General features: G+C 49.4%; 1 protein-coding gene across 1 annotated transcript; it reads left to right on the forward strand.

Moving 5' to 3' along the window:
- Positions 1-2,646: 2,646 nt before the first annotated feature.
- Positions 2,647-23,006, forward strand: TIE1 (tyrosine kinase with immunoglobulin like and EGF like domains 1). The gene is made up of 23 exons (XM_007953034.2): positions 2,647-2,704; positions 5,576-5,893; positions 5,974-6,084; positions 8,583-8,738; positions 8,893-9,024; positions 9,154-9,294; positions 9,528-9,656; positions 10,579-10,724; positions 10,965-11,109; positions 13,468-13,626; positions 13,798-13,935; positions 14,133-14,429; positions 14,922-15,212; positions 15,550-15,740; positions 18,057-18,267; positions 18,418-18,528; positions 18,745-18,935; positions 20,157-20,270; positions 20,387-20,457; positions 21,597-21,637; positions 21,724-21,820; positions 21,944-22,043; positions 22,935-23,006. Exons 1-23 carry the CDS (start codon positions 2,647-2,649, stop codon positions 23,004-23,006), a joined length of 3,420 nt encoding a protein of 1,139 aa, XP_007951225.1.
- Positions 23,007-23,383: the final 377 nt, after the last annotated feature.

A 23,383-nucleotide genomic window follows, 5' to 3' on the forward strand; every position in this document is an offset into this window, starting at 1 on the left:
GTATTGATTTCCTTATTTCTTTTTCAGCAATCTCTTTGCTGCTGTAGAGGAATCCAACTGATTTTTGGATGTTGATCTTATATCCTGCCACGATGCTAAATCTCTCAATTAGTTCCCGTAGGTTTTTGACTGAGTCTCTTGGGTTTTCTATGTAGAGGATCATATCATCAGCAAATAGGAATAGTTTGACTTCTTCCTTGCCAATTTGGATGCCTTTGATTTCCCTTTCTTGCCTTATGGCCCTGGCTAGCACTTCCAGTACAATGTTGAATGGAAGTGGTGATAGCGGGCATCCTTGTCTAGTTCCTGTTCTCAAGAGGAATGGTTTCAGTCTCTCTCCATTGAGAATAATGTAGGCTGTTGGTTTTGCATAGATACCCTTTATTATGCTGAAGAATGTCCCTTCTATTCTTATTTTGCTGAGAGTTTTTTATCAGGAATGGGTGTTGGATTTTATCAAATGCCTTTTCTGCATCAATTGTTATTATCATGTGGTTCTTCTCCTTTGTTTTATTTACGTGGTGGGTGATGTTGATTGTTTTTCTAATGTTGAATCATCCCTGCATACCTGATATTAACCCCACTTGTCATGATGAATGATTTTCTTGATGTGTTGTTGCAGTCTATTGGCTAGGATTTTGTTGAAGATTTTTGCATCTATATTCATGAGGGATATTGGTCGATAGTTTTCCTTTTGAGTGATGTCTTTGCCCGGTTTTGGTATCAAATACAAATTCTTATGAACAAACTCTGCAACATTCACATTTTACTTATCTACAGATAATTATTACTGAGTTTTGTTTCCCAGTTGATAGTGGGGTAGGCAGATGGACCCAGAGTCTTTGCCTTAATGTCATAGGATCTCAAAGTTCTCCTTTCAGAGCAAACACCTGTGCCAATGTCTGTGCCATTTTCAAGAACAGATATCACCTAAGTGCTGCTCTTCATAATTTATAAAATGACTTTGGGCCCCATCAGATTTTCCCAGAACAAAGAGTAAAGTTCCAGAAAAGTGTGTCCTGCCTACAATCCTGCCAGACAAACTGCCCTAACACCTTTCTCACCCCAAATTCAAAGATCTTGCCATCAAGATAAGCTGAAGTTTAAACATCAGTCATTCCCCAGCCCCATCCCTACTCCTAGCCTTGTCTAGAAAGCTCTTCCCAGCCCGAAGCCTAGAAATGGAGGGAAGGAACTGTAGAGTATAGTAGGGTAGGAGGAGTCTTCCCTGATCCTTTTTCATGCTGCTCCAGGAATCAACGCCTCTCCTCGGACTTCTCAGGGACTTTAAGAAAAGCTCCAGGCCTAAACCACCTCAACCAAGATGCAGAGATCCAGTTTTCCCAAGAAAGTAAATTTGATCCTGATGGATCCAGAGAAGAATCCAGTCTTTGCCAGTAGACTGGGAAGATGTCCAACCTGCAGAAGGAGGATTTGGACTTCCAGGCTCACATCACCAAAGATGACACCAGATCTTCCCATCCAAACCACTCCATTCCAGGCCACAGAAGCAATCGAATTCACTGGCCAGCTCTGATCATCTGACAGCTCTTAGACTCCTCCTTCTACTCCCTGGAAGGATAGACCCCTGACAGGCATTCCATACCTACAGTTCATGTTCTGTTCTGGGAACTTCCAGTGGTGATGAGGTAGAGCAGTGGGTTCCGGCCAGTGAGGTATGAGTTCTGGGGAGCATAGCAGATACAAGATCCTGGGGGCTTTGAGGGCTATGCTAAGGGACTAGGACTGCTCTCAGGTTTTTGTCAGCCCTCAAAATGGAGTCTGTCTCTCTGGGCAGGTGTCTGCTAAGGACCACAAGTGCAAGAGACTCACTTCCTTTCTGTTCCCCAGGGTCTACTTAGTGTGTGCCCTACAGGAGGGACCCCTGGCACAGAGAAAATGAAGACTGTGTCAGAAATGTGTTCAAGTCCCTGCCCAGCCTCAAGTACTGCAGGCTTTAGTTTTCTCTTCTGTGAAATGAAGGAGTTATTTATACAAGGTAGATTCCAAGGCTCTGTGTTCCCTTGAATATGTACATTCTCAGGACCACAAAGATACTTGTAATATGTATATGAGCTACTATCCAGGTAGCCTGTGTAATTGACTGTGTCCTGGTACAAATACATGAGGAGTCATGTGGGCTGTATTGTGTGTATATGCTGGGATGGGGGAGGAGAGATCTGAGAACAGTATCCTCCCCCAACTACCCTCCTCAATAGGCGGAAGCCACTGGCTTCCTCCTTTTCCTGCTTCCAGCCTCCTGTGTGGCAGGGAGATTAAGGATTGAGGGGAGGAGAAGAGGTTAGGGAAAATCAATCCAATAGTCCTTGCGTTTGTCCTTATCACAACTCCCCCCCACTCACACACATATTTCAAAAGCCCCCATGCTAAGGCCTTCCAGGCCACACCTACCCCCAGCCTTATAGGGGCTGGAATTGGGGAGGGCAGGGTGGAGGCCTGGAGGCTCAGAAGCAGGATAAACCCTCCCCACCCTTCTCCCTTACCATCCCTCCCACTTAAGCCATCTCATTTCCTTTTCCTCCCTAGCACCAACACACACTGGTCAGCACGGGTTGAGCAGCCAGATTCATAGGAACTCTCTGTTGGTCCAGCCTGCTCTGGCTGGACTGGGTCAGCCTCCGGAGTATGGTCCAGTGGGGGCCACCTCTACTGCTCCCCATCCTCTTCCTGGCTTCTCGTGTTGGTAAGTCTCTTCTGACCCTCCCTCCAAGGCCCTGATTCTCCCCCAGGAAACCCCATCATCACTGCTATCACTTTCATCTACACCCTGATCAACTAGAAAGTGAGATCAGAGTCAGGAAAACCCAGGCGAGCGCTAAAAATCACAGGATCAGTGGGGAGCAGCAGGGCCTATGGGCCCCATGAAATTTCAGTGGGTCTTCATAGGGTTAGTGTGTTGGAATTATTCAATCATTCATTCAACAAATATTTATCAAGCACCTACAATGTGCCAGGGGCTACACTAACTGCTAGAGCTCTGGTAGCATAGTGCCTAAGGCATTTGACTGCTAACCAGAAGGCTGGTGGTTCAAGTTCACCAGCCACTCCTTGGAAGGAAGACAGGGCAATCTACTTCAATAGTGATACCACCTCAGAAACCCAAGGAGGGGTTGCTATGAGTCAAATCAGACTCATAACATCAATGAGCTTGAGTTTAGACCATTAGATGAAAGGCAAGCAGCCTCCAGATCTGCACAATGAGATTAAATGATGCCAACACCTATGGTTGTTATGGGGTTTAAATGAGAGACAAAGTAAACAGAGCATGTAGCATTGTGCCTGGAGCTTGGTAAGGGTTTCTGAATACGTGGTAGCTCGTTCCAAAGAAGAATAAAACACAGAGGTTGCCTTTGAGTGGTTCACAGTCTAGGAGGGGGCTTTAGATGAAGTAAGGGTTAAAGAGAGATGGACACGAGCTCTAGAGGAATACTGAGGAGTCAGCTTATTTTGCCTGAGGTAGACAAAAAGTGAGTCAGAAAGACTTCCCCAAGAGGGATGGTCTTCATTCCAGGCAGATGGGACAATAAATTCAAGTCTCAGAGGCATGGAAGTGCATGGGAGAGAAAGTTCCTGCAAGGAAAACAGCCGATGGGGCAAATTAGGAACAGCAAGGGGCTCAGGAGTGTGTACATTATCCTGAAGGCAATGAGGAGCCATGGGAGGTTGTTGGTAAGAGAGTCACAGGGTCATATTTAACTCTTACAAGGATCATTTTGGCTCCTAGTACAGAGGAAGAGTTGAGGAAAGAGGGGTTTGGCTTTTGGGATGGTGAATAAGGATAAGGGCTGAGCAAAAATGGGCTTAGAAGATGGGGATGAAGTGAAAAAAAAAAAAACTTTAAGTAAATAGAATTTGCAGAATTTTGCAACTGGTTGGGAGCAACCTGGCAAAATTCTCACAGTGAGGACTTTATAGCATCAGACAATGGGCAGAGCCCGTTACTAATTGTATGGCCTTGGGCAAGTTGATTAATTTCTCTGCACTTTAGTTCCCAGCTATAAAACAGAGATAATTACACCCACCTCCAAGAAGAGATGGGATGATAAAATTATATGATAGTGGGAGGGGAGTATAGGATGACTCTGAAGTTTGTTTCTTGGTTGGCTGGGGAATGGGTGGCATTGCTGAGTCAGGGACCAAAGGAGAGGAACAGGTTTTGAGGGAGAGAGAATAGAAACTCAGGCCTGAGGCTGAAATGTCATCCCATGGTATTGACACAGAGATGATAGTTAAAGCCAAGGAAGTAAATAAGCTTGCCCAAGGAAGCCCGTAGAACAATACATATTATTACCTCCTCTGTGAATGGAGAAAGACTATCACCTTCACATGGTAGTTGTGAGGATCAAACTAAAAACAGATGCTTGGCACACAGTAGGCAGTCAGTAAATGCCAGCTTCATTTACTCATGGTAGTTTTTTAAAGCTATTAATTGATGAGCTAAATGACATTTAAATGAATTCACTGCTTGAGAGTAAAAGGGCAGGGATGGAGGAGGGGCTCAGGAGACTATGGCCTCACAGCACTGAAGCAGACTCACAGGGCCCTCTGCTGTTGGCCCAGCTCCAGCTCCTCTTGGTGTCTTCCCATCTTCTACCTCACATTTTGTGCTCCAGCCACACCAAACTGGGACACGCCCCTGCACATGTGTATCTTTCCATATCTTTACCCAGGCTATTTCCTCTGCATGGAATGCCCTTTCCCCAGCCCCCCTTCACCATTCTCCTCACCTAATATGTCCTGCTCAAGCTTTATCTCCCAGAGAGCATCTCTCAATCCCCCTACCTCCCAGGCTGGCTAGGTGCCCTGTCTCTGTGCTCCCACACATGCACATGGCACCCTACATCTCGCAGCATGTTCATGTCTGTCTCCCCAACTAGGCAGTAAGATCTTTGGAAGGCAAAGACCAAGACCATCTCCTGGCTGTGTTCCAGGCATTGCTCAGCACAGGGCCTGGCCTAGAGCTAGCTTTGTTTCTGCTCCACAACCCCTGGCCTACAGAACTAGACTCTTTACACCAAGCATTTTTTGATTCTTGTAGTTACAGGAACACTTCTATGATGGCTTTCCCAGTCTGCACCTTCATGGGGGAGGGGTAGCGCGGAGGAGAGGATACATTGGCAGCACTTGCAGAGCAGTATTTAAAGGCAAGTCAGGAAAGGGGCCTGATAGGGAACAAAAAGTGAGGAAACGGAGACAGGGAATATAGATCATTCTTTCCCAACGCTTGACTGAAAAGGGAAGCCATCTAGCCAGAGAAGGGAGGAGATAAATTCAGAGAAGTGTTTTTGTTTTTGTTCTTCAAAGATGAAGAGACTTGAGGGAAAGGGGCCAGTGCACAAGTAAGAGGAAAGGTACAGGAAGGGAGGGGTGTGAAAATGAAGTGAAGTGTCTGTGGGGATGTGAGGGAAGTGGGAGAGAAAGGAACAGTAGTGAATGCTAAGGACCCTGTCAGAGGTAACCATGGAGCATTAAGATGTGAGGATTGGGATTAGGGGCTCCTGGTGCCAGTGGGTGGGTAAGAACTATGATGGAGTCACTGGTGTCCTGGCCCCAGGCGCGGCTGTGGACCTCACGCTGCTGGCTGACCTGCGTCTCACGGACCCTCAGCGTTTCTTCCTGACCTGCGTGTCGGGGGAGGCAGGGGCGGGAAGGGGCTCAGACGCCTGGGACCCGCCCCTGCTGCTGGAGAAAGACGACCGCATTGTGCGTACCTTCCCGCCCCGGAAGCCCCTGCAGGCTGCCCGCAATGGCTCGTACCAGGTCACGCTGCGTGGCTTCTCGCAGCCCTCGGACCTCGTAGGTGTCTTCTCCTGCGTGGGCGGTGGCCAGGCGCGGCGCACGCGCGTTGTCTACGTGCACAACAACCCCAGAGGTGAGTCTGTCCTGTGAGAGTAAGGAGGGAGGGTAACAGGGGACTGCCACTGACCCCTGGCCCCACCTTCCACCCCACAGCCCACCTGCTCCCAGACAGGGTTACACACACAGTGAACAAAGGTGACACAGCTGTACTTTCTGCACTTGTGCACAAAGAGAAGCAGACAGATGTGATCTGGAAGAGCAACGGTGAGGGGCCATCTGAACTGGTTGGTCAGGTAAACCCATCAGGTTTGACACTCTGACACCTCCATCACCCTCAGAATCCCCAGCTTTGGTCCCTAATACATCTTTCATGCCAATACACCTGTCACCCTTCTGTCACCTCCAGGGCCCCTCTTCTGTCCTGGGCCAGGTCCCATGGGACATACCTATATCCACCTCATCTCTCCTTCTGAGCTGCCCTCCTACTGTACCCAAAGGACCAGGAGTCTAGTCTTCAGCTCCCTCTTTCCTGTTGTCCCCGTAAGCACCATATTACAACCTCATCTTTGACTCTCCCTCTGGAAGTTAGCAAGAGCTGTCACATAGCCCAAGGTCCTTGCGTGGTTCAGATTGTTTGCACTCAACTAACCTAAATGTTGGTTCAAATCCACCCTGCAGCACCATGGAAAAAAGGCCTGGCAATCTGCTTCCATAAAGATTGTTGTTGTTGAGTGCCATCAAGTCAATTCTGACTCATAGCAATTCCATGTGGCAGAGTAGAATTGCTCCCTAGGGTTTTCCTGGTGGTAATCTTTACAGAAACATACCACCGGGGTCTTTCTCCTGCAGAGCTACTGGGTAGGTTTGAACTTCCAACCTTTTGGTTAGTAGCTGAGCACTTAACTGTTGTGCCACCAGAGCTCCTTTCCATAAACATTACAGCCAAGAAAACCCTATGGAGCAGTTCTACTCTGTAACACATAGGATTGCTATAAGTCAGAGTCAACTTGACAGCAAAAGGTTTGACCCTTTGGTTTTGGTTACATAGCCCACCCAGTAGGGAGCAGAGGACCCCACAGAAAAGAAGAAACTTGATAACGAAGTACCCAACACAGGCAGAGGAAATTCTAGATCTCTCAGAGATCCGTCTAGCCCAGATTTATGAAGCCCAACATAGATGAATGCTGGGGTCTCTGAAAATCTGTAGGATCTCAGCCCAAGGCCTGCCCTCCACCCTGGCCCCATCATGCACTCTGGCCACTCCACAGCCTGAAAATTTCTGCCTCGGTCCTCAGTTCCAGTCCCTTGGCTGACTTTTGCATCTCCTGAGGAAGGAGGGCTCTTCCCTTAGGCCTAAGGGGTTTGCCTCCTGAGCTCTAAAAAGCCACTGCCATGGAATCAATTCCAACTCATAGCAACCCTATAGAACAGAGCAGAACTGTGCCATAGGGTTTCCAAGGCTGTAAATCTTTATGGAAGCAGACTGCCTCATCTTTCCCTGTGGAGTGGCTGGTGGATTCGAACCTCCAACCTTTTGCTGGGCAGCTGAATGTTTTAACTACTGCACCACCAGAACCTCTTGCTGAGCTCTGTTGTTGTTGTTGTTATGTGCCGTCGAGTCGGCCCCGACTCATAGCGACCCCTCCTTGGGTTTCCGAGGCAGTATCACTATGGAAGTAGGATTGCCCAACCTTCCTTCCGAGGAGTGGCTGGTGGGTTTGAACCACCAGCTGTCTGGTTAGCAGGCAAGTGTCTTAGCCACTATGCTACCAGAGCTCCTTTGCTGAGCTCTAAGCCCCCTGAATTGACCAGATGTGGAAAATGTCAGGCAGACCTGAGCTCCTTAGAATCTCTGTTCACTTCTGAGCAAAGAGGCAAGAAGGTGGGGCAAGGATTGAATGTTCTTCTAATATTGAGGTATGCCTATCCTGGAGAGCAAGGGAAGACTTCCCAGAGTAGATGACTCCTGAACTGTGACTAGAAAGAGGAGTGGGTATTGGCCAAAGGAGGGGAGAGCATTCCAGGAGGAGAGATCAACAAGAGCAAAGGCCTGGTACTGCTAGGAAAGTAATAAGCAATTTTGGATTACTATAATGTTGGGAGCCAGGTTCTGGTGATGTAGTGATTAAGGCATTCAACTGCTAACCAGAAGGTCGGTGGTTCAAACCCACCAGCTGCTCTGTGGAAGAAAGATGAGGCAGTCCACTTCCATAAAGATTTATAACCTTGGAAACCCAGTGAGGGTCACTATGAGTCAGAATTGACTTGATGGCATTGAGTTTCATTTGTTTTTTTGTTTGGGAGCCAGACAGGATGTGGAGGGTTAAGCAGTGGCTGCATTGGTAAAACTAATGTGCTAAGGAATTTGAGGGCATTGCTGAGGACAATAGAGAACTTTTGAAGAGTTTAAGGAAGAGTCACAGACCAATCTGTTCTACAAAACTCACACTGGCTGTTGAATGGAGGATGATGGACAAGGAGAAGACTGAAGTCAGGGAGACTAAGGAGGCTATTGGAGACCTGAATCAGGGTGGTCATAGCAAGTATGGAGAGGAATGGACCAGTTTGGGAGATGAGGAAGAAGTAGAATGGACAGGACTTATTTCAGAGTGGTTAGTAGAGAGGGAAGATGTTTCCCAGTTTTATGGCTTGGGTACTAGGCACTTGGTGGTGTCTTCCCCAAGGTCTAGTGATCTGGGCAGAGAGAAGTGACACCAGTTCTCATGTGGTACTGAAGCTCCTGACCTGTTCATATCCCCCAGGATCCTACTTCTATACCCTGGACTGGCATGAGGCCCAGGATGGGCGGTTCCTGCTGCAGCTCCCAAATGTGCAGCCACCATCAAGCGGCATCTACAGTGCCACCTACCTGGAAGCCAGCCCCCTGGGCAGCGCCTTCTTTCGGCTCATCGTGCGGGGTCAGGGGCAGAGGGCAGAGGTTGTGGGTGGTGTGGGATGCTGGGAACCCTATAGGTACTTCTTTTGGGTCCCTTGAGTCTCCAGCATTACCCTAGTCCTCAGCAGCAGTGGTAAAATGAGTGAGGGTCAGCTGCTGAAGACATTTTCCTCCAGGCTGTGGGGCTGGGCGCTGGGGGCCAGGCTGTGCCAAAGAATGCCCAGGCTGCCTGCATGGAGGTGTCTGCCATGACCAGGACGGCGAGTGTGTATGCCCCCCTGGATTCACTGGTACCCGCTGTGAACAGGGTAAGGAAAGGATACCTAATTGGGGAAAAACATTAGAACTGTAGTGATGGGGCCTGGAAGGTGATTGTGCCAGGTAGGTCTGGGTCTTGGGCCCAGCAGGGGTCACACATCCACATGCCCTCTTTCTAGCCTGCAGAGAGGGCCGTTTTGGGCAGAGCTGCCAGGAGCAGTGCCCAGGCACATCTGGTTGCCGAGGCCTTACCTTCTGCCTCCCGGACCCCTATGGCTGTTCTTGTGGATCTGGCTGGAGAGGAAGCCAGTGCCAGGATGGTATGGACTAACCCACCCCACCATGTTCCCTGACCAAGACAGCCAGCTGCAAGTTTGACCCAGACCCTTCACCCTGACCCTGACTTGTATACCAAACCCTCTAAAATCTCTTGCTCACCTCACCAGTGCCTCTTTTACACCCAGCCTGTCATTAACCATGTCACATCTGTTTCTAGCCCATGACCTCATTGCCTTGACCTGTGTCTCTCTAATCACACCTCCTCTGTTCCCAGCCTGCACTCCTGGTCATTTTGGAGCTGACTGCCACCTCCAGTGCCAGTGTCAGAATGGTGGCACTTGTGACCGGTTCAGTGGCTGTGTCTGCCCCTCTGGGTGGCATGGAGTGCATTGTGAGAAGTCAGGTATGAGCACAGGGTCTTTGAGATCCTTCAAGATATGTCAGCCTTCACCAAACACATCTCCCTGGCTTAGAAAAGATTGTCCCCCTCTCCCCGTTAATGGCCAAAGACCTGCCTCAAGGAGCTCATAATTTGGTTGTTGTTGTTGTTATTTGGCGTCGAGTCAGCCCTGACTCATAGCGACCCCTCCTTGGGTTTTCGAGGCAGTGTCACTACGGACGTAGGATTGCCCAACCTTCCTTCCGAGGAGTGGCTTATAATTTGGTAGGAGTTCTTAATACTCAGCCATCAGTATAGTGATGGGCAGCAGCCCAGATGGTGAGGGCAGGTTTCTGGGAGGAGATGAGGTCTGAGATGAGAAATGAATAAGGACAAGGGCAAATGGCTGGAAAAAAAGAACACAAGTAAGGGCACCAGGACAGTGGAGTGAGGTGGAAGGGAGGGAATGGTCAGAAGAGGTCATGTCATGGAGGCTTTAAATGCCAGACAAAGCTTTGCACTTAATATTATGGGGTCGATGAAATAGTTGAAGGGATATAAGGTGGTCAGATTTGGGGTTTAGAAAAATCCTGTAGTTACTGGATGGAGTATGGAAGTGGGACCCCCGAGGAGTCTGTAATGGGGGATCAGAAGCAAATAAAGTCTTAATTAGTGTTTTGGCTGTGAAGATGGTGAAGGTCCTGATTACAGGTATTAAAGGATAATAGAAAGTAGGGATATTGAGAAGGTAGACTCTACGTCTGCTCAGAAGTGGCCCATGAGGGCACCAGAAGAGTCATATAGGACTTTGCTGGTTTTTAGGCTTGAGTGACTCAACAGATGGTGGTGCCTCCACTAAGATGTAGAATGCAGGATGAGTGGCACTCTGGTGGTCACATACCTGCCTCTGAGGGAATTCCAGAATGAGTGTCCTCTCTCTCCACAGACCGGATCCCCCAGATCCTTGACGTGACCTCGGAACTGGAGTTCAATCTAGGGACAATGCCTCGGATCAACTGTGCAGCTGCAGGGAACCCCTTCCCAGTGCGGGGCAGCATGGAGCTACGCAAGCCAGATGGCACAGTGCTCCTGGTCAGCCCCAATGATCCTTAACCCTCAGAAACCCCATCCTACCAGCTTCACAGTGAATCTCTCAGAGCCCGAACCCCTTGGAGCCTTCTAACTACTGTCCTGACCCTGACTTAAATGGGGTCAGGCTGGTTGTTGAGGAGCTGCCACTAGGCCCCATTGGCAGTTCAGACAGATACATATGTATCTGTCACATGGATGCACATTCTCTGTGGTGTGTCTCCTTTTCCATGTCTCTCTTAGTCCACCAAGGCCATTGTGGAGCCAGATAGGACCACAGCTGAGTTTGAAGTGCCCCGTTTGACTCTTGGGGACACTGGGCTCTGGGAGTGCCGCGTATCCACATCTGGTGGCCAAGACAGCCGGCGCTTCAGGGTCAATGTCAAAGGTCAGTGATGTCCTGGGGCCACAAGAGATGGACAGTGTGCAGAGTGGGTGCCATCTGATGCTGCTCAAACTGGGGTCACAACAGGAAGGGCAAGGGCATCTGAGGTCACAGTCCAGGCAAAAAAGGCAAAAAAGAGGGCTGTGACCACTCAGAGGTCTGGGCTGGGCTATGTCAGGCTGGAGCACAGCTCAATCCCATCCGGAAAGGACATCCTAAAGCCCCCGACATGGGATAGATACCTTCCAGCCCTGCCCTGCCTCTTGCCTCTTCATGCTTCCCCTCTTCACACCCTTCCTGCACAGTGGGTTTTAGCTCTGCCTCTGAGATGCTATTGCCCCTTGCCCGAGTCATACCATATGGACATGTGCTGCTAAGACAGGAAGGCACATGGACTATAGAGCTCAGAATGTGAGTTGCTGGGCCTGAAGAGGTTAGGGAAGACTTCCTAGGGGTGGTTGAGCTTTGACAGGAGCCTAAAGAATGTGTGGGAGTCTCCTAGATGACTAAGGAGGGAACTGCCCACTGTAAGGATTGCTCAGAGCAGAGCAGTCAGCTGACCCTCCCCCTTGGTCAAGGTTCTCATCATTTCTCCTGTACTATACGTCCTGGTCGTTCATACCCCGATCACACTTTCACTCCTTCAGCTCCTGACCCTTGATCCTGCATATAAGCAGGCCCTCACTTACCTTCTTTGCCTTTCTCACTATCACGCTCGGCTTTCCCACTTGCTCCCACCACCATCTCTCTCACCACGACCAGGAAATATTACTGTGACCCCAGGGCTCCATCTTTAGTCTTTCTCTCTTCATTCTCCCCAGGCTTTGGACTCAGACAGCCGAGGTTCAGATCTGCACTCTACAAATTCCTAGCTCTGAATTCCTAGCAAATTACTTAACTCTATTAGCTTGTCTCTCTCACTGTAAAATGGGGGTTATACTAGCATCCTCTTGAAAGGGTTGAGATGAAGATTAAATTAGATGATTCATTTAAACATTTAGCATAGTGCCTGATACAGGATAAGTACTCAGTAAATATTGATAATCATTATTTAAGATGCTATTCAGTCCCAAGATTTCACCCATTCCCTGACAACTCCCAGGTCTGATCTACAGTCTGGACCCTCTCCTAAGCTCCAGGCCTGTGTAGGGGACCTCTGTGAAGTGGGCACATCTTCTGTGGAGATCTACTTCTAAAGTCAGTGTGGACGTTAACTGGTGTATGATGCAGGGGCCCACTTTATATCCAGCCATCTCCTGGACATCTAACCCCCCTACATGAGCCGTAGATACTGGAGGCTCCTCAAGATCCAACCTGGACCTTTATCTCCCTCCAAATCAGCACCTCCTCAGGACATGCTTGTTTCTGCCTGACAGCAGCCCCTCAACTCAGTCCTGCACCGCCCTTGACCCACATTCCCTCCCTCTCTCTTTTTCATTCCTCCCTCCCTCCCTCCATCTATCCATTCTTCTTAGAAGATCAGTCTGGTAGAGGTTTAGAAGAGGTAAGGGAACAAGTTTAGGCATTAATACAATAATCTGGAGAGAAAAGCTGAGGCTAGAATAGGGTTAGTGACCACGGAGTAGGGAAGCATGGCAAGAACACAAAAACTGTTTAGGGCCTGGTCAGATAGACCTAGTTCATACTCTAGCCAGTCTCTCCTAGCTGTGATTCCTTAGGCAAGTTATTCAACGTCCCTGAGTCCCACTGTCTTCATTCACAACACAGGAGTAATGAGCTCATCTAAAACCTGGTTGTGAGAATTAGAGACTATGCATATAAAGTATCAGGGATAGACCAAACCAAAACCAAACTCACTGCCGTTAAGTGGGATCCAACTCACAGCAATCCTTCCTTGGGTTTCCCAGGCCATATCACTACGAAAGTAGATTGCCCAATCTTCCTTCTGAGGAGTGGCTGGTGGGTTTGAACTGCCAGTCTTCTGGTTAGCAGTCAAATGCCTTAGACACTATGCTACCAGAGCTCCCATCAGGGATAAAGCAGTGCTTATCACCTCATCATTGGCTTTTTAAATTAAGAGAATGGTGAATGATGGGATAGGGGCGAAGAACAGGATGACCATGTCACTCCCTCACCACTTAACATCTTTTGGGATACCTTCATGTCCTCAGTGCTGAATCCTTGTTCCCCAAGCTGCCCAGAGGGCAAAACTCTGTCCTCTCTGGGCTCTGGCAACTCTGGTCATCTGTTGATCTTGGTCTCTCCCAGTCCAAATGGCCCTGATCCAAACACAGACACAGAGGGCTGGGTTCTCTTGATGCCCAAAGCTCAGAGTCCTCTCATTTTTCTGAGGACTGGGCAAAGTGTGTGGGCCATGCCTTACTCCAAGTCTCCTGGCAGTGCCCCCAGTGCCCCTGACTGCACCTCGGCTCCTGGCCAAGCAGAGCCGCCAGCTTGTGGTCTCCCCTCTGGTCTCATTCTCTGGGGATGGGCCCATCTCCTCTGTTCGCCTGCACTACCGGCCCCAGCACAGCACCATGGCCTGGTCTGCCATTGTTGGTGAGTGGGGAGAAAGCTGGAAACAGGGGGCTGAGGCAGGGCAGCAGTGTTGAGTAATAAGATGAGGTGAGAATGGAAAGGGAGGGGGAAAACAGAAGGGCCTGAATGGAGAATAGAGGTTTCTGGAAGAGGTTGGGACTGAATGATGTGAGCTATGCACTCCATCCCCAGTGGATCCCAGTGACAATGTGACGTTAATGAACCTGAGGCCGAAGACAGGATACAGTGTCCGTGTGCAACTGAGCCGGCCAGGGGAAGGGGGGGAGGGGGCCTGGGGGCCTCCCACCCTCATGACCACAGACTGTCCTGGTGAGAGGCCAAGAGTCATCCCTTCCTGTACTCCCAGGGGTCACTATCCTATCCACTGAGCAGTTATCATGACTTGTCCACTCCAGGGGCCCCTGCCTTTCCCACTGGAGGTTGTCCCACCCTATCTATTGGTGTTACTGTCCTGTCCAGCCCCAAGGACTGATTGGACGGTTCTGACCCCTGACCTCTGGCCCTAGAGCCCTCGGTACAGCCATGGCTGGAAGGCTGGCATGTAGAGGGCCCAGACCGTCTGCGAGTGAGTTGGTCCTTACCCTCAGTGCCTGGGCCACTGGTGGGTGATGGTTTCCTGTTGCGCCTGTGGGATGGGGCACGGGGGCTGGAGCGGCGGGAGAACGTCTCATCCCCCCAGGCCCGCACTGCCCTCCTGGCTGGACTCACGCCTGGTACCCACTACCAGCTGGATGTGCGGCTCTACCACTGCACACTCCTGGGCCCTGCCTCGCCCCCAGCACGTGTGCTTTTGCCCCCCACTGGTATGCCTAGGGAAAGGGGGTGGTGGGTTCAGGATAAGGGGAGGACATGGGAGGACATAGAACACAGTGAACACATGAGATTCAAGAGGACATGGGGAGGTTATGGGAAGACTGGAGGGACATGGGGAGAACTATAGGACATTATGGGAGCACATGGGACATAGGGAGGATACAGGACACAGTACACTGAAAGGATATAAGATACCAGAAGAACATAGGTCACCAGAAGCACATGGAACATAGGGCATACCAGGCATAGGGGCAACGTGGGAAGAACCTAGGACACTGGAGAATACAGGAACAAGGGAAGCAGAAGCTCAGGGGTAAAGTGGCCGTGAGGATGAAAAAGAATTCAGCCCAGGAGAGAAGAAGGAGGTTGTGGGAGGGGGCTCCCATTTTGGAGCACACAGAACAGGGGACACAACTAGAGTGTATCTATCTGACCCCATAGCTACATAGGCTTGTCTTGCCTTCCCACCCCTGTCTCCCTAGGTCCTCCAGCCCCTCGAAACCTCCATGCCCAGGCCCTCTCAGATTCTGAGATCCAGCTGATGTGGCAGCGCCCAGAGGGTCCATCTGGGCCTATATCCAAGTACATTGTGGAGGTACAAATGGCTGGGGGCTCAGGAGACCCACTGTGGATGGATGTGGACAGACCCGAGGAGACAAGCACCATCGTCCGTGGTCTCAACGCCAGTACGTGCTACCACTTCCGTGTGCGGGCCAGTGTCCAGGGTCCCGGTGACTGGAGCAACATGGTAGAAGAGTCCACTTTGGGCAATGGTGAGAGGGCAGGGCCCACAGAGATTCCTGGGCTCTGCAGTTGCCCTCCCTGCATGGGATTCCTCTGCCTTGGAGTTAGGGCATCCCGGGTCCCTCCCTTCAAGTGATCCAAGCCCAGGGACTCTGACCTTTCCCTTCTATGATCTACTGTGCTAGTACCATGAAAATCATGTCACTCAGTGATCCACTGGCCCTAGGCCTGGCATACCTGGCCCATCCCTTTATGTGGCCCAAGTGATCTCCCCATATCCTGGCACAAGGCTCTCTGATCTGTCCTTGTGAGAATCCATGGTGGCCTCTGGGTTCCCTGACCCAGGACTCCCACTGTTGTGTCCAGGGCTGCAAAGTGAGGGCCCCGTCCAGGAAAGCCGGGCAGCTAAAGAGAACCTAGATCAACAGCTGATACTGGCCGTGGTGGGCTCAGTGTCTGCCACCTGCCTCACCATCCTGGCTGCCCTCTTAGCCCTGGTGTGCATCCGCAGAAGCTGCCTGCATCGGAGACGCACCTTCACCTACCAATCAGGATCGGTCAGTGATTGTACCTGCCGCGGGGTGTAGGTGCTCCCTCCTCCTCAGGATTTGGCATAACCTCATCTTCTCACATCCTCCCATCCCTCTTTCCCACCCCCTGGTCCTATTTTCTCTGAAATCTTCCCCACTGTTGTCATTTATGGTCTGAATTCTGAGTATATGACTATGCTCAACAACACTTGCTATTGTTCTTAGGTGCCATCGAGTCTATACAAGGTGGTAAAGTAGATTTTATTTCTCGAGAAGTGAACCCATCTCATGAGCTTATTTATGCTGATGGTGAATACTTAATATTCCCAGTGCAAAAGAACTGTTATGTTCATATTTCACGGCCAATTCTAGATTTGAACTAGGCCAATTCAGGATTCTCCCCCACCTCCTTCTCTCTAGGGGTTGTCAAGTCTAGGTCGCATGCTGATATCATGGAGGGGCACCTGACATTCATGCTGTCCTCTGTGCTTGCAGGCTTTCGTAGCCTTCAGAGCCAATTGCATCCCCACACATCTGTGGCTGATGTCTTCGGCCATGCTGCGGCCTTCTGTTAACAGTCACTCATGCTGTGAGCTGCTCATCCCAACCTCCACCCTCGCAAACCCAAGGGCCTCCTTTGGAAGAATTCTGGGTGCTTCCCTGTACCCTACAGATGACAACATGCTCTATGGCCCTCAGACCCCCTGCCACAATTTCTCATATAGCTGTTTCTACCACTCTGGAGCCTGCGGCCTCGGCCATCACTCCTTGAGGAAAGAAGCACAAGTCTCCCTATAAACCTTTCTGAGTTTTCAGTCCTTTGTCCATGACCCTACAGCACTCAGGCTAGCACTTGGGGATGGGTGGAGGTGGGGCTCTGACTCCTTAGGCCTGGCATTGTCTCATCTTGTCACATGCTCCCATCTCTTTCCCACCAGTCTCCTCTCAGATTTCCCCCACTACTGTTATTTATGGTCTAACTCTTATCTACTCATGGTTCTCCAGGCCTGAGCTCTTGATATTTAGAGACAAACTTTGGCATTTAAAAAACAAAAAATCTCTTCTCTCTCAAGGGCTGACTCTTATGATAGAAAGCCTAGTGTCCAAGCATATTATCTCTGCTATGCCTTTAAAACAAATCCATCCAGAGATTCAATTGGCTCCTTTGTTTCAGGCTATGTTCTCCCTGCCTCTGAGGTCACTGTTCTAGTGGGGGAAGGGTAATGAGTATGAATGTTAAGGAAAGGAGGTGGGAAAGCAGCTCTTAACATAATACAATATGTCCCTGCTACATGCGCCATTTATGGATATGTGTGCATGTGAATGTGTGTGCTATGTACGAGTATGTGTGTGCAACTCCTGTGGATACACATGTATTTATGCAAATGTCCCTAATGTTCGTCTGTCCTTATGCTTGTGCACTTCCATACTCATATGTGAACCTATACATGAGTGCACCTACATATAGTATCAAAACAAGAACACGCACAAGCATTCTGGTGTGTGTCTCAGCTGTCCATGTTTCATGAGAAACCATGTGACCCATGTCCTCAACACTCACCCATCAGTCTGGCCTTCAGTTCACTTAGGAAGCCCCACCACAAGGTCTGTTCTGACCCTTCTTCGAGTTCTCATATTGGCAGCTTTCATGATCCTATTCTGTTTCTTCTTCCTGATACCAGTTCTGCCACAATGGCCCACTTCCTGCTCAGTTGAGGGAAAAGGACATTCCACTTTGTTATAGACCACCATCTTGTCTTTCTATATGCAGATCTCAGGGTGGTCTTAGAGTTATGAATAGATGCCAAGTGAGTAGGTAGGGAAGGCAACCATCCACTGGCTCCCAGCAGCTCAGGCTTAACATGTAGTAGGTGTTCAAAATCTATCCAAGGCTAGAATTCTCCCCACAGCCTCCCTGGTGACAAAAAGCCTAGCTGTGGGATTAATACAGTAATAGGGAGCACACTGTTCCCCATCACAGCCCATTCCAGTTCCTTTCTGTTTTGTCAGAAATATCTTTCATCTATTGACTTACATCTTGGCTTCTAGCAACAAGCCCTTGTTCTGCCTTCCAGACCCCACACACCTGATCACCAGATTGTTGTCTCTGCATTTCTCTCAGATATCTCTCTACACAACGGTCCACCTCCATCTCCTATGATTCTGTCTCAGTGTGTGTCCTCTTTCTGTGAGTCTGTCCCAGGCTGACCACCAGGATGCCTTCTCTCTGAGTCTCTGTCTTTATTTAACCACTGGAACCTCTTTCTGTATGCCTGTCTCTGCCTCTTTCTGCCCCCATGCCTCTTGCCTGAACTGTCTGCCTACCTGTCCCATCTTGTGAAGGGCGAGGAAACCATCCTGCAGTTCAGCTCAGGGACCCTGACGCTGACCCGGCGGCCAAAACCACAGCCTGAGCCCCTGAGTTACCCAGTGCTGGAGTGGGAGGACATCACCTTTGAGGACCTCATTGGAGAGGGGAACTTCGGCCAGGTCATCCGAGCCATGATCAAGAAGGATGGGCTCAAGATGAACGCAGCCATCAAGATGCTGAAAGGTCCCGTGCAAGTGACCCTCTCCTTTGTACAGTAGATCAAAGGCCCTACCTGGCTCTCTCCATTAATGACCTGTGACCCTAACCCTTACCAGCCCATGCCCTACCCCCAGAGTTATTTCTAGAAAAGGTGATATTGGATTCTTTACACAGAATATGCCTCTGAAAATGACCATCGTGACTTTGCGGGGGAACTGGAAGTTCTGTGCAAACTGGGGCATCACCCCAATATCATCAACCTCTTGGGAGCCTGTGAAAACCGAGGTGAACTCCCCAATTCATCACCTACCCTTCTCTCAACTCCCATAATCAGCCATCATCTCTGCCACATCAGTAGTCTCCTGGGAGCCTCAGGTTACCTGAACATTCCTATTGATTCCCCTTCATCCTTCAGATTCCCTGTCTGTTACCTTTAGATACCTGCTCTTAGTCTAGGTTACCTGTATATAAATCGTCACAAGGTACCTCTTTACTCCCCAGGTTACTTGTATATTGCCATTGAATATGCCCCCTATGGGAACCTGCTAGATTTTCTACGAAAGAGCCGGGTCCTGGAGACTGACCCAGCTTTTGCCCGAGAGCACGGAACGGCTTCCACTCTCAGTTCCCGGCAGCTGCTGCGTTTTGCCAGTGATGCTGCCAATGGCATGCAGTATTTGAGTGAGAAGCAGGTGTGTGTGAGTTATGTTTTGGGGGTGGGAAGGTGTCCAGGAGAAGGTTGCTGGACAGACTTCAGGAGATACAATCAGCAAGTTCTAATTGGATGTGAGGATTGGGGAAGAGGAAGAAGGACATGACTCGGTCCTGACAAGTGCAGGTAGGAGGGTGCACAGGATGAAGGGCAGGTCTTGAGCAGGGGCAGATTACCCAATGAACAAGGTAAGCACCGGCTTACGTGTGCTACAGATTAGGAAGTAAGCACAAGTAAGGCTGTGCTTCCCTTCCTTACTGGGCACTCCATCCCCGTCAAGGATATAAATTTGAAAAGAGGCTTTGATTCTGTAGGATGGTACCATGGGGTTGGGAGAGACAGATACCAGCCATACCTAGAAGTAGAATCTTTGATATGGTGAAAAAATGTGAAATTGTTCACTACAGATTAGTAAGTAAGCACAAGTAAGCTTGTGTTTACCTTATTTATTGGGTAATCCAACACTGGCCTGGAGGACGGACTGAATTTGATGTGGACTGAGGAACATCCTAGTGGAAGTGTTAAGTAAGCAGCTGTAATGCTGGCTTAGAATTCAGGAGAGAGATCAGAGCTTGAGACACAAATCTGGGCATTGTCACCCAACAGATAGATGGTGACTCTACTAGTGAGGGAGTGGGTGAGATCTGCCCAGGAGAGTAAAAAAAAACAAGGAGTGGGTCTGAGCCCAGTCTGAGGACACCCTGCTTGGTTGAAAGGAGAGAAGAGGCAATAGCAGGAGGGGAGCATGAGACTGAGGGAAAGCATTTTAAGATGGTAATGTTTGAGTATCTTTGAAGGCAGAGTAGAAGGGGCCCATGCAGAAGGATTGATGGAGAGACATCTCTGAGGATGAAGGAGGAAAGAAGGAGAGGGGGCTAGGGAACATGGAAAGAGAGGAAGAAGGTACAATATGGTTACCCAAGAGAGGCCCAACATTATCCTAGGAAAAGGGATGCAGCCTGAACTTAGCCATGGCCCAGGTCATGGAAAGGAAGGGATGACAGCCACCACTGTGATTTTTCTCAGGCAAGAGTCAACTGATCCAGGATTGACGCCTGGTGGGTAGGAAGAAGAGTCAGGGACTGCTAAAGGCATTGATGGTATCCATGAAGATTGACTTTGAGGTCAGACCCACTGCTGGCCCAGGTGTCCTGGGCTCTCACATCTTCCAGTCTTCACTGACTTCTAACTTTGCCTACAGTTCATCCACAGGGACCTGGCTGCCCGAAATGTGCTGGTTGGGGAGAATCTGGCTTCCAAGATCGCAGATTTTGGCCTGTCTCGGGGGGAAGAGGTTTATGTGAAGAAGACAATGGTAAGATTCACTTAACCCTCCCCTTAAAGTCTGTGCCTGATTCTGTCCCCCACCCCCATAATCCTCCCAACAGGTCCTTCCTCTCCACCCAACCCATCAAACCCACTCTCTCCCAGGGGCGTCTCCCTGTGCGCTGGATGGCCATTGAGTCTCTGAACTACAGCGTCTATACCACCAAGAGTGATGTGTGAGTATGAGGGTGAGAAGAGTTGTGGAGGGGCTTGGCCCCCCAAGGATATACACAGGCATAACTTAGACTCATTCCAGAAATGTCTCAGGTAGTTTAAGGCCTTACTTGGGCATCCTTAGGGTGTGTTCCAGGTGTGACACAGGTATGACTTGGTGTCTCCTGAGTAGACTTTGGGGGTCCCTAGCATCTTAGTGGAAAGGTAGGGGGCTAGCTGGAAGTAAGTTTTGTCTTGGAAGATAACAATGATGTTTTGAGATAGGATTGAGTTAGGGATACTTTAGGGTTGTATTTGTATAAGAGATCAGGGGATATGTAGGAGAGGTTTGGGAATGCTGGTGGGTAATTCCTGAGATGGATAGAGACCACTTAAAGAATGTTCTCACCTTCCTCTGTGAAGGGCAAGGTCATCTCCTAACCAAAGCATGACCACCAAGACTCCTCTGTGCTCTCCACCCCCAGATAGCCATCTTGGACTGAACCTGAGCTGCCAGCCCTCAGCTTCAGCCCTGATGCTGGAGCTGCTCTGTTCTTTACCCCAAGCCCTTTGGCCTGACCTGCACTGCTCACTGTCAACCACACTGACTACCCTTCTGAATACCCCAAGCCTACTTCCTGCTTCTGCCTCAAGACTCCCTAGATCCCTTCCTTCCCTAGAACTCTCTACCTGGTTCTGACCTGTACCTACATAACGATTGTTATACTGTGCAAGGTACTTAAGAGAAGGGCTTTGGAGCCAGACTGCCTGGGATTGAATCCCTGTTCTTCCATTTACTAGCTGTGTGACCTTGAATAAGCTAGCTAACCTCTGAATGCCTCAGTGCCTCTATCTATAAAATGGGGATAATAATTACCCTTGTCATAGGGTTGGTATGAGAGTTAAATGAGTTAACTTATGTGCTCAGTGCCTGGCCCATAGTAAATGCTCAATAAAAATGTTAGCTATAATTATGTTGAGCCTGGGAGGGGCCGTGAAAGAGCTTCATTGGAGCAGAGACAACAGCTAGCTAGTCAAGGCCAAATACTTGCAGAGTGGACACATGCAGGGCCTGGGAAGGGCTGCACATATGGAATAGGTAAGGACTAAACTGCTAGGTCCTAGGCCTAGAAGGTAACTAAGTGCATCTTCCTTTTTTCAGTTGGTCATTTGGTGTCCTTCTCTGGGAGATTGTGAGTCTTGGTGAGTCTCCAAACTCCATTTTACAGTGTACCCCCACCCCACCCCACCTGTGGCCTGGACTGAGAAAGCTTTGCCCCCTCCTGCAGGAGGTACACCCTATTGTGGCATGACCTGTGCTGAGCTCTATGAGAAGCTGCCTCAGGGCTACCGTATGGAGCAGCCTCGCAACTGTGACGATGAAGTGTGAGTCACCTCAGCCTATAGCCCCATGGCCCTATCTCTGTGATGAATGACTTCAACATCGATCCCTGTGAGCCCCTCACCCCATTACCCTGACCCCTTATCTCAGTAATACCCCATCCTCAGGTACGAGCTGATGCGTCAGTGCTGGCGGGACCGTCCATATGAGCGACCCCCCTTTGCCCAGATTGCACTGCAGCTAGGCCGCATGCTAGAAGCCAGAAAGGTAAGGAGCCTGGGAGTGAGGGTGCTGGAGCTTACCAAACTCATAAGAGTATGCTGTCATAGGAACCAAATAGCAGTAGCCACCATGTCCCCTGTCTCCACCACACTGCCCACAAAAACTCCCTTAGCTAGGGCTACTGCCACAGCTAGGCTAGGCCCCAACAGCAATCCCAGTTCTGGCTGAATTTGAGACTACACCCTCCAAGGCCCTTGCTTAGCCCCAGCAGTAAATACCTCCCCCAGGTCCCAGTTAGTTTGCCTGTCCCCCTGTGCTCAGGCCATCACCCTACTCTCACCTGGGACCCCCTCCCTTCACCACCTGTTACAGAGCCACAGCTGAATGCATTAACAGTCAGCTAACCAAATGGGTGAACAGAAGAGTAAATGATACAATAGCCTTATGAATGAATGGATGAATGGATGATATAATGATCATACAAATAAATAAATAACTGAATTTCATAACCATATGAATAAATAATCAAATATAAATGAAGAAACTATGTCAGAATGAGTAAATGAAAAAAAGTTCTTCAGATGAATGAATGGTTAAATAGCTATATAAATTAATAAGCAATCTTTGGAATGAAACAACCTTATTTATTAAGGTTAAGATCAGATAACTGTATAAATGAGCGAACCAAGAGCAAACAATTCATTGGATGAATGCATGAAAAAACTCTCATCTGACTATTATGTCAAGGGCCTCTCATTTGAGCCCACCAGCTGCAATCTGATGCCCTCCTTACTCTGGGCTAGTAAAGGCCATTCTTGGTCATGGGGCCATCTTGAGTATCCAGAATTAATCAAGTGTCTTTTCAAATGCCCCATCACCTGGAGGCCAAGGACCACTGGGCCAAGATGCCCCACTAAAGCTTGCTCTGATCTCCAGGCCTATGTGAACATGTCGCTGTTTGAGAACTTCACTTATGCGGGCATCGATGCCACAGCTGAAGAGGCTTGAGTACCCATCCAACCAGAACCTAGCTCTGCTGGCCGGAGCAACCTCTGCTCACCAACCTGTGACTTCTGACCCTTGTAGCCTCTCACTTGAGCGGCCTCAAGGAATTTTTTTATTTTTATTTTTAACTTAAAGAAGAAAAGAGACAATCCAGGGGTGGGGGCACGTTGGGTCCCTATCCTTTGCAGTTGCTGCCACTGCCCCTGCAGCTACTCTTACAGCTACTTTTCACATCCATCCTTCTAGTTCAGCTATTCCACATATGTGCTCCTCATTCTGCTGCTTCTCATACTCAAAGCCATACTTTAGCTCCTGTATTCAAGCCAGCACCTCACTAACATGCCCTGCTAAGCTACTCTCTGCTCCCTGCCTTGTCTTCA

Source organism: Orycteropus afer, unplaced genomic scaffold (genome assembly GCF_000298275.1).
Source record: "Orycteropus afer afer isolate SDZICR_OR568_19922 unplaced genomic scaffold, OryAfe1.0 scaffold00370, whole genome shotgun sequence".
In the NCBI taxonomy this organism is placed as follows: domain Eukaryota; kingdom Metazoa; phylum Chordata; class Mammalia; order Tubulidentata; family Orycteropodidae; genus Orycteropus; species Orycteropus afer.

What these genes read in the sequence shown, in the direction of transcription:
- TIE1 (XM_007953034.2), top strand. Translation starts at nt 2,647, where the DNA reads ATGGTCCAGTGGGGGCCACCTCTACTGCTCCCCATCCTCTTCCTGGCT. An exon ending in CTTCCTGGCTTCTCGTGTTG is followed by an intron (nt 2,705 to 5,575) that starts GTAAGTCTCTTC and finishes TCCTGGCCCCAG; the next exon opens with GCGCGGCTGTGGACCTCACG. An exon ending in TTTATGTGAAGAAGACAATG is followed by an intron (nt 20,271 to 20,386) that starts GTAAGATTCACT and finishes ACTCTCTCCCAG; the next exon opens with GGGCGTCTCCCTGTGCGCTG.